The 16,343-nt window shown below is 38.2% G+C and overlaps 1 protein-coding gene across 3 annotated transcripts in view; it reads left to right on the top strand.

The window, feature by feature from the left end:
• The window catches only part of bckdhb (branched chain keto acid dehydrogenase E1 subunit beta), an 84,868-nt gene that overhangs the window by 16,892 nt on the left and 51,633 nt on the right, over positions 1-16,343 (top strand). For all 3 annotated transcript variants that reach the window (XM_088326481.1, XM_088326480.1, XM_088326479.1), the window contains exons 5-8: positions 3,665-3,820; positions 8,751-8,859; positions 11,224-11,321; positions 14,691-14,801. In XM_088326481.1, coding sequence (XP_088182607.1) covers positions 3,665-3,820; positions 8,751-8,859; positions 11,224-11,321; positions 14,691-14,801 — 474 coding nt within the window. The remainder of the gene's footprint in view (positions 1-3,664; positions 3,821-8,750; positions 8,860-11,223; positions 11,322-14,690; positions 14,802-16,343) is intronic.

Below are 16,343 nucleotides of genomic sequence, written 5' to 3'. Positions count from 1 at the left end.
GCAGCCTTGCCGGCTAGTCGACCGCTTACAGGGCTAACCTTGGAAGCCTTTTGGAGCCTGCACGCTAACTTGTCATTCTCCTTTGCTCAGTCACCTGTCAGGCAGCAATAAAAGACAAGAAAACAATAGTAAGAGGTCAACATCAATCATAAGCTATAGAATATAAATATGTCCCAAGTGTAGATTTAACCACTTCCAGTGAAGTTGCAGATCTTATTCCCAATCAGGATTGTTCTGCTACATTTCTTTAATAATGAATTGGCGAAAATCCCCTAAAAGATACATAGCATTTCTTCAGAGGATTGTCAATGATGGGCTCCAGTACACTAGCAGTTCGGCAAATGGATTGCTACTAGGTATTCAGAAATGCCCCAAAATATTTATATGATGCATCATGCGACACAATAATAACTATAGTATCTCATACACAGTGTGTATGAAAACAAGTTTTAAGAAGATTGTTCTTCTCAATCACAATAAACGTAATTTTATACGTTTGCTATGTTAAAGGGATATATGAAATGAAATGTTTATTGAAGGAATTGTTGGATACATTAATCAAAACATGACACAAAAAAAAAACTAATTCTGAGAGTGAGCATGGCCAAATATGGTCACCTTACGCCCCCTCCCCTAAGAAAATTTGACAAATCTATTTCTGCCAACCTTGGCTTAAAGGTTTGCACCGTATTTGCACTAATAACCTGGTCAGGCAAAAAATTCCAAATTTTTGGTATCCTGAAAGAAATAAAGTTTCCATGCAAGTTGCTGGTAGGTCTAGGCACCCGTAACTTATATCTGTGACCACGTAAACCATCAACACGACAGAACTCAAAAAATTGATCAAAAGCACATCGATCATTCCATGCAGTACTTTGAACACAAAAATTAAATCAAATCGAATTCTGCGGAGCTCCAAAAAGTCCAAGTTCAGTCTTTGTAGTCTTTCCGGATATGACAAGTTGTGCATCCCAGGTATCCGCTTCGTATACCGACGTTGAACTCCTTCCAGTAGGTTAATGTCCTTGAGTAAGTAACGGTTCCACACAACGCTATTATATTCTAACCCGGGTCTAACATAAACGCAAAACATTCGAACTAAGAATGCTGGGTTCTTGTTGTAAAAGTGTCTGTAAATGTTTGATGCTATGTTATTGGCTTTGTTGGTAATTTTGGCGATATGAGTGATAAACTTTAGGTTTGAACTAAGAGTGACACCCAGATCCTTATGATCAGTAACAACATGCAAATCATGATCATTAGATAGATAGATAGATAGATAGATAGATACTTTATTCATCCCCTTGAAGCATCTCTCAGTAGCCTAGATGGTAGTGTGCCCGCTTTGAGACTGGGAGGTCGCTGGTTCGCGCCTCGACCCAGACATACCTAATTGGTATAATGGCGGCGCCCTCTGGCTGCGGCTGCATCGACTCGCTACAACGGGTCAGGTGTATCGACATTTCGTTCTGTGTACATTGTTACAAAGAATGACAATACAAAGGAAATTATTATTATTATTATTATTGATAACTTTCCATGTATGCCAACTGATCACATTTATAAAGCTTGTGAATAAACTGCTTTCGCCTATGCAATTCAGCTATATCCCGGTTGACGTGAGGTGTAACAGCAACTGAGGGTACGTATACAGATATCAAAGTGTAAACAACAGATTTAAATATTGCCCACATTTCTTCAATATTCCCACAATTATCAAATAAGAGATACCAGTTGACACTGGACAGAAAGTATCTCATGCCATGTAGATCACAGTCTTTAAAATTTATGTAATTCTGAGCAGTGGTGTCTTTTTTAAGAGCCAGGTTAAGTTGAAAAGTAACAGAATCGTGATCACTGGTAGAGAAACTCGGCTCAACGTCAATGTTTTTAATCAGATATCTGTCAGTAGAAAACACAAGGTCTAATACGTTGGACCCCCTGGTTGGTTTATCGACATGCTGAAGGAAACCTGCATTTGAAACCAAGTTTTTGAACATTGAAGTTAGATTAGTATCAGAATTTTGAAGAAAACTGTGGTGAAGGTCAGGAAAGTTAAAATCACCCATAAGTAGAATTTGCAATTTAGTATCAAAAATAGAATTCAGATGTTCGAACATAGCGACGTTGGCCTGAAAAGAGCTCAGACCAGAGCGATATACAAGCACTATTCTCAGCTTCACCCCAGAAATAAGAATATCACAACTCAATAACTCAATTCTATCAAATTGATAATTAGCAACAGAAAACACTGATATACCATGAGAAATCATGAGCAAAACTCCTGTTGAGCATTTTTTTCGATCAGTTCTAATGGTATGATATTTTGCTATAGTTGGCCCTGTGTCACCAGCGGAGTACCAAGTTTCTGTAATTGCCAAAATATCAGGGGTGTAGAAATTGATGTACGAGACCAAGTCATCTGCCTTAGAAGTCAAACATTGAGCATTAATGAGATGAATCAAGGGGCTGTTCAATAAAGGCAAAGGCGACCTTAGGCATTTCCCGGCTTGACAATAATTTTCCCGTCCGGTATAATAATGTTTACTTCACCTTCATCCCGACGGCGCTTAAGTTCGTCCTGTAGTTCCCTGTCGCGTTCCCTTTCTTTTGGTGTCATATCTGGACGAACAAATCTAGAAGACAACGTCGGAAAGGTACTTTTCACCCGATTGAATCCACGGAGAAACGCCAGCCTTGTCCTTGTATTCCGGAATCGGATCTTCATCAATCCTGGGTTTACCATCATTCCTCGGCCTTCCATCACGAAACACTTCGAGAATGTCTTGTTTCTCTACTCCTGGAACTGCTTCAGCGACTTCCTGAAAGAGCTGGGTATCCTGAACAGCTTCACCATTTTCTCGATGTGTCTTTGCTCCAACCACCACGAGATTATGCTTCCGAGCCTCCTTTGCTAGCATTTCCTCTATTAGGCTAGCCGACATTTTGGCAACTTCTGGCATCATCTGCGTCATAATCTCTCGGACCAGAGTTGGTACCATGGCCTTCACGGTTTCACGGACAGTGGAGACCAAATCAGCCGAGTTCAGGGCACCGCACGGCCCAGACGACCCGTATAAAGGTACTGGAGTGCTATCCACGTAGGTGAACACTGTTCCAGAGCTACTCAGAGAGGCGTAAGAATCCTTATCATCAGCGGATAAGCCGGGGACGCAGGACTTGCAGATGTAAGTAGCTTGTTTATCTTGAATCGCGAGGCTTAGGTCCTGAACTGACAACCCAGAGCACTCGTAATGAATGTAGTGCTTGCAGTGGCTACATTGAATCATCGCTCCATGGTCCACGGCACCGCAAAATCATGGCTTGGAGACTGCCTTTCGAGGCGCCATATCGAATAAATCAAAAACTCAGTTCAATTATTGAGCAAAACAAAACAAAAACTTCGACTCAACTTCAAAATACCGCATTAAGGACCCGCCGCATTTAGCGTGCGCTTGCGTGCCACTTCCGCGTCCCCCTGCATATACTATACTATATACCAGGGTGTATCTAGATATATAGAGCTCTTTGTAATGTTTTATTGTGACTTTATTTCAATATTACCTAACCTTTAAAGTCCAACATATGTTTGTCTTGCCATTCATTGAATCTAATTTGTCATCTTAAAAGTTTGGTGAAAATGAACTCATTTTTGTTTTTGTAGATTGTAAATGAAGCTGCCAAGTACCGCTACCGCTCTGGCAACTTATTCGACTGTGGCAATCTCACCATTCGGGCTCCTTGGGGATGTGTTGGCCATGGATCTCTCTACCATTCTCAAAGCCCAGAAGCTTTCTTTGCCCACTGCCCCGGCATTAAGGTTTGCCACACAACACACTACTGTTTTTTTATTTGGAACAATTTCACTATTGTTGTGTATTTAATGGGATTTGAGGAATTCCCACTCCATCAAGGAACCACATTCATATGAATTAAGCTCAAACATGCTGCTAATGGTATACAGTACACTCTTATTAACTATACAAGAAAAAAAAATGTGAGCTCATAGACAAAATCACTTTCTGTTCAATAAGACAAAGTGGTCTAAAAAAAATAAATAAATAGGTGTACCTATTTTTTTTATAGGAGTCAACATGAGAAACACAATCGTGAAGGGAAACCAAATTTACTAAACATATGATATCGTGCTAACAAATATAAAAAAAAAAAAAGTAGGCATTGCCAAAATATTGCCCCCCCCCCCCCTTGAGTTTATTCTTTGTACAACCTCGTTTTGCTGCTATCATAGCTGCAAGTCTTTTTGGGTAAGTATAAGTATTTGAACATCGTGAAACAGAACTGTTTGCGTATTTGTCCTTAAAAGTTCAAGTTCCCTAAGGTTTGATGGTGATCGTTTGTGCACAGCATTTTTCAGATCTTTCCACAAATGCGAGTATTGAGGTCCGGACTTTGGCTTGGCCATACTAACACCTTAGTATTGTTGGCTTTAAACCATCCGATTGTAGATTTTTCTCTGTTTAGGGTCAATGTCGTCTGGAAAGGTGAACCTGTTCTATGGTCTCCTTTAGATTCCAACCGGTTTTCTGCCATAATTGCCCTGTATTTGGCTTTCCTTATTTTCTCTTCCACTGAAACGATCCTCCTGGTCCCTGCTGAAGAAAAGCCACCTAGGAGCGTGATGCTGCCACCACCATGTTTGACAGTGGGTTTTTTTTCCTGGGTGATGTGCAGTGTTACCCTCACGCCAATTGTAACGGCTTGCATTCATCCCAAAAAGTTACATTTTGGTCTTATCTGACCAAAGCACCTCATTCCACATGTTTGGTGTTTGCAAGAAGACACAAAGGGTTATTTTTTATGTTATTCTTTTAGAGGGGGCTCTCTTCTTTCCACTCGTCCACATAGGTCAGATTTTTGCAGAGTACAACAGATAGTTGTTTATGCACATAGTCCCACCTCAACTGCGTATGCCTGCAGGTCATCTAATGTGATCATGGGTCTTTTGGTTGGTTCTTTGATCAGTTTTCTTCTATTTTGCCAAACGTTTAGAAGGACGGCCAGGTCTTGGTAGGTTTGAAGTGGTTTTTATGCTCTCTCTCCGTGTATTAATATTATGCTCGCACAGAGCTCCGAGAGATGTGTAAATGTTGCGAAATCTTCTTGTGTTCCATTTCTGCTTTGAAGTTTTCCACAACTTTATCCTGGACCTGCCTGGTATGATCTTTGGTCTTCATAGCGGCACATAATTATTCATGTTGCTGTCTGTTCAGGTGCATTTAAACTGAGACTTAGTGACACACAAGTTGCACTCTGTTTCTCATTGTTAGTCATTTAAGTCGACATAAAATCATTCAGAAGTCATTGGGGAACTTCTAGAATCAGTTGGCTTAGCTAAGAGAACAGGGGGCCAATATTTTCAACACCAACTTTTCAGGTTTTTTTTTTTTTTTGTAAATATAATAAAGAAAATCAAAATAATTTTGTTTCACTTCACTTTTGTGTCTCACGTACTGTGGATTTTTTTGAAAATATTTTCTGTTTTTTAGCTTTAAGTTTGAAACCCATAATGTGGCAATATGACAAAGTTCGTATGGAGCCAATACTTTTTCTAAGCACTGTGGTAAACGCTTTAGTTTTCTTTACAGTTGCACCTCTCCTTCCGAATTTAACTTGAAGCAGCATCGTAACTTGAGAACTTCTTAATTAGAAACCCATTTTTTATGTAAATGTGTCAATAGGCTTCAAGCTCCGCAAAAGCACATTTTATTATTTTAACAATTGATAAAAGAGAATCAGAACATGAAACAAATTTTAAAATTAAATGCTAAAATTAGACTACCGCACAATGAACATACGTCGAGTGGCACAACATGTAAAACAACAAATATTTAAGGAAATAACCAAAATATTAATTTGCCCTTTTGCCTTGCGTGTATTTAAAAACTCATCATGTCGTCCGCTTTTGCCGTCCTTTGACAATCTGTCAGAATTGCACAAGGCAGAAGTAAGCGATAGCTCGACTTGACACCACTTTTTCTGGGTGATTTCTTTCCACAAATTCCGAGACTTCATGGAATTTTGCTGAAATGCGTTTAACTTGGGCTGATAGAATTATGTCAGAAAGCTTCCTCCTTGTCTGTGAACTCTGAACTGTGACACGAAGAGCATGCATGGGAGTATGCGTGTGCACTCATTGCCACACAGATTTGAAGCGATGAGCAGTTTGTTAATGTAGGGCAGTTAGTGAATACCGTCATTAGAGGGTGCGCTTTCACCGTCTATTTTTCGGGAAACTCTGGGAGTGGCGAATAGTTCTACTGTATTTTGGATTTCGTAACTTCGTAGCAATTTACGTAACTTGAGGCAATACTTTTCTGTTTAGGTACTTTGTAACCTGAAACTATTGTATATACAGACATTCGTAAGTACAAGTACCACTGTATATAGTATTATCCATTACATATGTGGTTGAAGTTTTTTAAGCTTTTGCAACAAACTTATTGTATTGTCTGGTTATTTTGTTGCTGTTGTTTGTGTTCACGCATGGTCCCTTTTGGAGAAGACGTGGCGCAAGGGAGGGCGGAAGTTTTGTTTGGAATTTATATTTTCCCTTTCAATCTATTCTCAATGTTAATACCAGCACTGCAGAGTATGATGTTATGTCACCATGAGTAGTATGTTGAAATTATAAAGGCATGCAGTTTTATCTTTGTTTTGAATATGTTGAAGATGCTTGTCGAACTCATTGTGTTATGGATCATTGTGCTTTTTGACTGTTAGGCAGAAAATAAGACCAATTATCAGTTGAAAACGTGTATCTAATAAACAGTTTTTTATCACTTCAAAAGCCATTTTCAACTAACAGCCCCTGAGTAATGGTCAAGCTAAAAGTATTTTTTTTCTGATAACTCACATCTTAATCTCACTGCATACTATGAATACTACAAATATGTGCTTTTATTTGTCTTTATGGAAAAGTTAAACAAAGCAAATAGTAATATTCACCATACAGGTAAGATCCGACTTAAGTCCATCCAAACCTACAATCACGGCCAGCGAACTATCGTTTTTTGTACAACTCAATATCTGGGTCCGCAGCATGTAGCCGCCCGGCAATGGGCACAGCAATATTGGCCGCCAACCATCACAGCAATCTGCCGCTACACTCAATAACTAAATGGTGTCTCGGCATCATATTGCGCCAAGACTGGTTGGTTGGATCTGATCAGTCCTAAGTCAAATGTTACCTGTACATGAATGTCTTTTTTATTCTGATTGCATAGAAACATGAAATTGTGTTTAAGTTTTATAGTATAATAATCATCAAGTGACAAATACTACCCTGTATTAACCAAATACCAATGGCTCAGTCAGCAATGATAGGTTACTAAATTCTAAATCCTAAATTAAGATTTTGTCGATATAAAGAATGAAGAAACTGGAAACAAATACATGTCCACAAGGCTCTGTTTTTTTTCTTATATTAACTAGAATTGGTAGACTAATATTTTTTGGTTCAGAAGGAGAAAATGTTTTTGTTGATTTTTTTGGAAAACAATGATGACAATTTGCAACAGTCACAGTTTTAAATGTTTACATTTTTAATGTTGATATGCCGCCCTGGAATATGTAGCGTAGTCCCACAGCAAATATTTTAAAGGAAGGTTTTCGAGGTGCGAGATTATTTTTCTACTGCACCTGCAAAAAACCTGGAAATTATTGGTAGCCCAAAGCTTTTTACAGCCCAAACAATTGTGTTGCTGTCATGAGTACGACAACATGTGCTTTGAGTAAACATGATAAAATCATGTCACAAATAGGGTCTCTTCATCCTCTTACCATTCATGCGGTCATCAAGTACAGTATCATGTTTCACCACAGCTGACGAATAATTGTTTAGTTAACCCAGTTTGGGTAAAAAACAGTAAACATGTTGTCTCCTTATAAAGGTCAGTTGATAAATTTTAATATTTGCTGAGTCAGTCCTAACAGCTTCATCTGAGCTTACCAGTCAGGCTTGCAAATTTACTAAACAATCAACTAAAAAAGCGGGGGCAAAAACTAGCAAATACATCATTCTCTGAACCTGCTTTTTCAAATTAATTTTCAAATGAAGCAATGGTAATTTTATTCATATGTGGAATAAAAAAATATACATTTTTAAGATGGATTTTACCCAATGATCCCAGAGGGATAGACAGTTCTTGGTAGGTTTGCATTGGTTTTATGGTTGAACCATTATTTATTGCTGTGCACTTTGGCTCTTGCCTGGTGTCTAAACTAAAGCCCAGGGGCCAATCATGGCTATCTGACCATCTGCAGTAACCCATAGCATATGCTAAAAACCTTTTTTGTGCCTAAAATTTTGTTTTATCCTGTTTTTAACCTTTTAACAAAATATACAGGAATGCAAATTCAATATTAACAAAGTACATTTAAAAAATGTGATTAATCATATCAACCAACCAGTGTTAGTTTAACATATTGTTTGTGAAATCAGAAACAAAACTTATAGAGATTCTGATTTCTGTTTTAATACATTAAAAAAAACGAATTAAAATCTGTAGTTCTTACGTTCATCAATTGGTATGTGTGTTTCCCCTAAGTGGAAGAAGTTTGTACACATGTGCACTTGTCACCAAGGTCTTAATAAACTAAAGCTTTTTTTCTATGCAACAGAGCGTGAGAGCAGGTAGAATAGCACCTATGCATTTTAAATCTTCATCAATATTTTAGTGATTAAATTCGATTTTGACTCTAATTTAACCTAATTAAATGTTTGTGCACAGGTTGTAGTACCTCGAAGCCCTGTGCAGGCCAAGGGACTGCTTCTGTCTTGCATCGCTGATAACAATCCGTGCATTTTTTTTGAGCCCAAGATCCTTTACAGAGCAGCTGGTAAGTCATTTTATTGTAGCTCATTTGCCAAGTGCTACAATTAAATTTAAGTTGAGTCATTCATGCCTTATTCCAGTTGTGGTCCATGTATTTTGTTTAGTTGGTTTTAGATCCAGTGCTTTTATTGTGTCCCCCCCAAAAAAAACAGAAATTGGCGTTGACAATAAATATGCCAGCAAGTCCATTTATTTTCCTTATTCACCCATCACCTCGCCAAAATAGTTAATAAATCAAAACAACAGTGTATTTGCTTGTGCAGTTCCTCCTCAAGTTTAACCACTTGTGGCGTGATCACTTTGGTGCATTACAGCCACTTAGCCAATCGTAGTTTGTAGAAACACGGACATTTTCCTTGGCCATCTAGAAAGCCCTGGCTTTGCCAACTAGAAATCTGATTGGCTAAAGCAACAACTTCATCAACACTTATTTTATTGTAAAGGGCCTGCAGAACTTATTTTGAAGGCCTCCAGGTAGATCTCTGATGCTAGCAACATATAATAGCTGAAATATGATTAGTTAAATTCGTAAATATGAACGCACACATCTAGAAGCAGCAGAACCATGGAAAAAGCAATGAAAGGAAGCTGTCAGACAATTTGGGTTTATTTATTTAGTATTCATGAACAAAATATAGTTAACATCACATGATTCAGATATTTCTTATGCCAACAACGACGGCCCGCAACTTATTTGAACCTGGTTTAAAGCTGGGTAGGTAATTATGTTAAACTTAATACTTGCTGTAATACATTAAATCACAAGTCATTCCAGCAACCCTGTTTGTTGCAACATTGTTCAACATAAAGCAGGTGAATAGAATTCCTCACTATGTTATGCTGATAAAAATGACATGTTGTCTCATATAAGCAATGACTTTCTAGAATAAGGATGTTGGAGCCTTTGAAAACAGCGGGCAAAATGCACTGCCAGGGAATGTGTGTTTAAATGGCTTGTCACTCCATTTGTGGTTCTACTTTTCTAATAAAGTTAGTAGCTTTGAAATCCAAGTATCTTGTTAAGCACAGGGTACTAAATGTGGTATGTGACAAACTTTTCAAATGGTGAGTTTGGACGTTTTGTATGGCTGGACTATTAACCACTGCAATAGTTTCATCTTTATGATGTGGTACATGTGTATAAGAAAAGTAATAAGATTGTTATCAAAATATATTTGTATTCCCTTACCCTTCTCCCCACAGACTAAACTAAGTATATGCTACACGTGTTGGCTCAAAATTTGACTTCTGATAAATAATAATAATAATAATAATAATTTCCTTGTATTGTCATTCTGTGTAACAATGTACACAGAACGAAATGTCGATTGCACCTGACCCGTTGTAGCGAGCCGATGCAGCCGCAGCCAACAGAGGGCGCCGCCGACCACTTTTTAAGTCTTAGGAATGACTCGGCCGGGGCGCGAACCACCGACCTCCCAGTCTCAAAGCGGGCGCCTTACCATCTAGGCTACTGAGCTGGAAAGAGGAATACTCTGAAGTTTGCTGTTGTGAAAGCTTTCTGTCAGGCAATGCCAATTAACAACGTGGTAGTATAAAATATGTGGCCTTCACAAGAAAATGTTTGAACTGTTCTGTTTTGGACTAAATACATGAATAAATGGTGAAGAGATACAGTAATCCCTTGTTTTTTTTACAGGGGTTACGTTCCTGCAATAGTCTATTTATTTATTTATTAAATACTATTTTACAATTAAAAAGAACAAACCCAATTTACAGGCTCAAGCATTTGTTTAACACATTAAAGTACTGTATTTTATAAACCTTTTTTATACCAAAAACTTCTGTACTTTCAAATTATAATTGGAAAACTAATCTTGATTTTTAGGACATTACGTTTTTACTTCACATGAAACCTCGTCATCATCATGTGGACGTTATGAAAAGCTGCATTTATTTTCCTTATGCAGGGCATGCCAACCCAAAACAAAGTTTGTGTTCCTATAGAAACCATTTATTTTTCCATGATCAAACAGGGAGCCCCAAAGATCCGCATGCAGTTTATTGGGTCGGAAGGACAACTGGTGATCGAAAGCATCTTCCTCTGTCTTTTCGTGCTTTGGTCGGTCCGGAGCATTTTGTTGACATGATAGTGTGTAGAAAATCTTGAAATTTAAAAACATTTGCGCATTCTTAATGTAGGTTTGTCGAGCTGTTTTACTATGTGTACAACTCAGGCCGTAACGTCATTGATTGACGCACAGGCAGACACGGGCAGAAAAGGCGCGGGGCAACTTTAAATGCAATCAAAATGGAGAACATGAAAATTCGCGATATAGTGAAACTGCGATAGGTAAAATGATATAGGAAGGTATACTATAACCCATTTTTGGTTTTGTGTTTGCAGTGGAGCAAGTTCCCACAGAATCCTACACAATCCCACTCTCAGAGGCTGAGGTTGTAGAGGAAGGAAGTGACGTCACATTGATTGCCTGGGGAACACAGGTAGGGGACCCTGCACTCCCTAGACAACATCTTGGCTTGTGTCCTGGATACTTTAGTTATTTTCTGTCTTTGGAACCCTGCGGACACAGTGAAAAGGGGGTTCCATCTACAATGTATAATCTTTGAAGCGTGTGGATTAATTTAGAGTCCAATACTAGCCGCCTGTGGCACTGCAGGGTCTCTCAGCTGGCACATATTAGAACCGAGGCTCTGTCAGATTATTAACGACACGTGTCTGCAGCTCGCTATCTATTGTTGTTTGTCTTTTTATCAGTGAGCTTTGGTTTTTGCGGCTTGTTTGACAGGGCCTATTGCTCGCTGGCAGGTGGATTTACTTCATTCCCAGCCATTTTATCTGCCTTAGTGTACCTGAAGCCTGAGAAGGGATTGAGGGTGACACTGAAAAAATGCCAAGAAATCACTTGGTTAGCCAATTATGTTAAGTAGGGCTGCAACCAGCAATTATTTTAATATTCAACTCGTCACAGACTATTGAAACAATTGGTCAAACAATCGGATAATTGTTATGTTATTCTTAAATTTAGCATTTGGGGCGGCAGTAGCTCAGGAGGTAGAGCGATCATTTTAGGATTAAGGGATCCCAGTTCGTATCCCGGCTTGTCCGTGTTACATGTCGAAGTGTCCTTGGGTAAGACACTGAACCCCCAATACCCCCAATAAGCAGGTTAGCGTCTTACATGGCTACAATACACGGCCACTATTGGGAAATGTGAAGCACAATGTAAAGCGCTTTGGGAAGTCATTGACTTGAAAAGCGCTATATAAATGCAGATCATTTCATTCATTTCATTTCAGCATAAAGTTAATTTAATTATGTGGAAAATTATAAATAAACACAAGAAAATATATCTAATATTGAACATGTTGCAGATTCGTACAAAAATCTAAAACCAATTTGGCACAGTGCTTGGTCAGTTGAGATATAAATCCATAAATAAACCATGTCCATTTTTAGGGACAGGCAAATAAATAAACCAAAATCAGGTCAACAATTTGTATCCCTGTAAACCAACAACAGACTCTTTAGCAGTACTGTAACAGTAAATAAAAATAATGTTATGTGCATTCATGAATTACATTCAGTGGTCAAATGTAAAGTTTTAAAAATTATAAATCCAACCTAACGTTTGTTGTTCTTAATGTTTCAACAACTGAGGTTTGTTTGTTCTTCAGACTGCATGCGTTTGATTTCAAATACGATTGTTTGGCACATTCTGGCATAATGCTCATGCTTTTTTAATAGCGAAATATACGTGTATAAAATACGAAGAATGCACGTCATCAACACCATATTGGCTTGAACGTTACTTGAATCCTATTGAGGTGAGTCAGATCGTATCGGACAACTGTCCAACATACCGTATAATTCGGACTACAATGCGCATCTGATTATAAGCTGCACCCAGTACATTTTTAAAGGAAAACACATACAGAAGCCGCACCTAACTCTAACCCACATTTGCCCATATTGAAACACAAGATATTTAAAAAAACGATACACAGAAAGAGTTTAAATAATATACGGCACCTTAACCCCTTAACGTTCCGCCGGACTTTGATAAACAAATACCTGTCTGTATGATGTGACTAGTTACTGAAATATGTCATGCCACTTATCATTGGGAAGTTTAAACTCATGGGATTCAAGATATGATGACCACACCAAAATATACCCATCAGAGATAAATTACGATCAGTCTGAAACAAGAAACCCGAAAACAATGGAGCCAGCATTACTCACCATCACATCCTCTGGCCGTCTTTAACTTCTTGGAATGTCTGTGAAAATGGCTTTGTTACGTCAAGGGCAGTCCATAGAATCCAACTATGTAAAGTATTTACTCCAAAACACAGGATAATGCCTACAGATATGTAGGAATCCGCCTTAAACATTTCTGATTCGTTGCATGTTGCTTCTTGTAATCCGTTTGTTTTGCCACAATATTTTCCGTTTACACATAAACAAACTCGTAAAAGTATTCCCAATATGGTAGTTAGCCCTCCCCTTTTAATTGACACTTTTCCATGATGGCAGTCTGTTCATGCTCATTGGATTCATGCGCAAAGAGCGGAGTTACAATAAACTTCGTCTGCGTCTTCCTCGGCATATCTATTCCACGTGTCTCCCTTCCACCTTTACTGCTCGGGCACCCTTGGCGGTCATTTGAGAAAAAATGCATAAATTAGCCACATGATCGCAAAAGCTTATACAGTGGGACCTCGGTTATCGCGGTTAATGGGGACCAAAACCACCCGCGATAAGTGAAAATCCGCGAAGTAGCTGCGCACCTAAAAAAAAAATAACTTTTTTTTTTTTTTTTAATTATTTTATTCTATTTTTTTTTTTTAGACCTGCGAAGCTCTGAACCCGCAAACGGGGAAACACGAAGTAGCAACACCCCTTCAAAAATGCTTTAAAAAAAAAATATAGCCTAGATGGTAAGGCGCCCGCTTTGAGACTTGGAGGTCGCTGGTTCGCGCCTCGGCCGAGTCATACCTAAGACTTATAACATTGGTAAAATGGCGGCGCCCTCTGTTGGCTGCGGCTGCATCGGCTCGCTACAACGGGTCAGGTGTATCGACATTTCGTTCTTACAAAGAATGACAATACAAAGGAAATTATTATTATTATTATATATATATATATATATATATATATATATACATAATTATTTTATTTTATTATTATTATTTTGTAGGCCCGCGAAGCTCTGAATCCGCGAATGTCGAAGCGCGAAGTAGCGAGGTCCCACTGTAGTCTTAATTTTACGGTACTTTTTAAAATGTTTTTGTGTCACCAAACTACTGCCATGATACACAGGATCTGTTTTGCAAACTTAGCAAGTAATATTTTTATCCAACCTATCCAGGTTAAACTGCTCCCGATCTTTAGAAATTTTGGTATGCGTAATTTGTTTGCTCTGCCATTTCTGTATGTTTATGTTACCACTCAAGACAGAGGTGCATGTATGACACTTAGCAGAGATTATGTTCATGTAGAGATGCCTCATTCTGTAGGTAAAAAATGTAAAAAAAAAATTGCCAATGAATTTTATTGTCGACCACTTCTATTATCGATTTTTGTCGTCCGTCGACTAATCGTTGCAGCCTGACTGTAAAGTGCTAGAACAATAGCCTTGCATGTTTTGTTTCCTGACTTCACGACTCCTTGTTTCATTGGAAATCTGGGTTAAGAGAAAAATACAAAATTAAAGATGAAAAGAATACCCACTGTATGGGCTTATTTATTTGGAAAACAAAAAAGTCCATTCATACAATCATAGAAAATATTGATTTAAAGACCAAAACATAATGCTGTTCATTGTGTTTTTGTTGTTTTTTCTTTAGGTACATGTGATAAAAGAAGTCGCCCAATTGGCTCAGGAAAAACTAGGCGTATCCTGTGAGGTCATTGACCTCCGCACCATTCTGCCATGGGATGTTGAAACCATTTGCAAGGTACCTTTCAATTTTGAGGAATAAAATATTAAATGGTACTTTAAGTGGAAACAAAACCAAGAGAACACCTAAACGGTGTGTTTTATACTGAGATGAATTGGTATTTGAAATGTGAATTTAGACTGTCAGTCAATAGTATATGTAATTTCAATGTATTTCATAGCATATCTTGCACATGGGGCAGTCATTTGACATACCGCAATTTCTGCTAGCTCTTTCTCCTTTCTGAATTCAATGAGGGGAACGGCATCGTACGAAGTAATTCGGTAGTACTGAAAATTATAGATAAACGATTGGCCGCAGGTATTCCAAACATTTTTCACTTTTAATGCTTAGTTTGAGCTGAGAAAAGGAAAACAACAATCTCTCTACTCTAACACATGGTACCGTGACTAAAATAGTGTGATAATGAGATAAAACCTAATGCTTTTTCATTTAACATTTGTGTCCCTAGCGGTCTAGTTGTGAGAAATGGGTGCTTCTGCTGCTACAATTTGGGTTTTATTCTCATTGCATTCAATGCAATGCAATTGTGAACAACCATCCATGTCTGTAGCAGAATCAGTGCTTTTACTATTGCCCTCCAGGTTGAGCACAGTTGCTACCATTAATGTGCAATTGGGGTTAGCGAAGAAATGTATCAACTAATCAATGAGATTAGACTAATAATGTAACGCATTTCCAAATTTGTCTGTATATAAGGCGCACCAGATTATAAGGCACATGTTTGAATTTCTGACCAATTCGGCGTTTTCGGGTGTGCTTCATAATCCGTAGAATACGGTAATGTCACTTGTCCAGTGTTCTGCAGTCGAATTGCTTCGACACATTTGCGCGTGAATGAGAGGTTGTTTGGTTACATAAGACTGTGCAATAGTGTGTGTCGAGGCGCAAACAGAATCTTTCTTCATAATTCAACTATATATTTACCGACTGTTTTTATCATGTAACTTGACATATTTCAATAATCCTAATTTATAAAATCCTAGAATTCCAAAATTTTCCCCATCCTTATTGTAAACCCAGGCATAAATCTATGTTGTTTTCCTTTTAAAATTGTTCTACTTAAACCTTATATTTTCAAGGTTTTCGCACTAATATTCTGCGGCCCTTATCTGTCACAGAGCACATTATTCATTGGTGCTTTATCAGGGATGTATCAGGCAGGCTGTCCTGATTAGACCAGCTCTCGGCCATCATTCTTGCTTTTTCATTTCAATTGGGGGGTGTTAGCCAGTATCTGCTTTCTGGCTTACCACAATAATTGTTATTTGTTGTCCTGTTGTTTTTCACAATGGACACAAAGATGAAGAAATAATTGAGAATGGCAAAGGAACAAAACCACCGAATATTTCGGCCCCTTTTCCTCACTGTGTCCGTATTGTCATCTCTGTGAGCTCTGAGCAGTTTGTTTGGAATCAGTTCTACAGAGTTAAAATATGCATAATTTTGTGGCAAGACAGTGATTGATAAAAGCTGTGTAGACATGCATTTTTTTCATTAGAAAAATGCTTTTGTGTAGACTCGAACCACGCCAACAAA

Source organism: Urocampus carinirostris, chromosome 2, assembly GCF_059441175.1.
Source record: "Urocampus carinirostris isolate Australia breed hairy pipefish chromosome 2, RoL_Ucar_1.0, whole genome shotgun sequence".
NCBI lineage: Eukaryota > Metazoa > Chordata > Actinopteri > Syngnathiformes > Syngnathidae > Urocampus > Urocampus carinirostris.
Note: the sequence above shows the minus strand (reverse complement) of the source record. Positions and strands in the feature narration are given on the sequence as shown.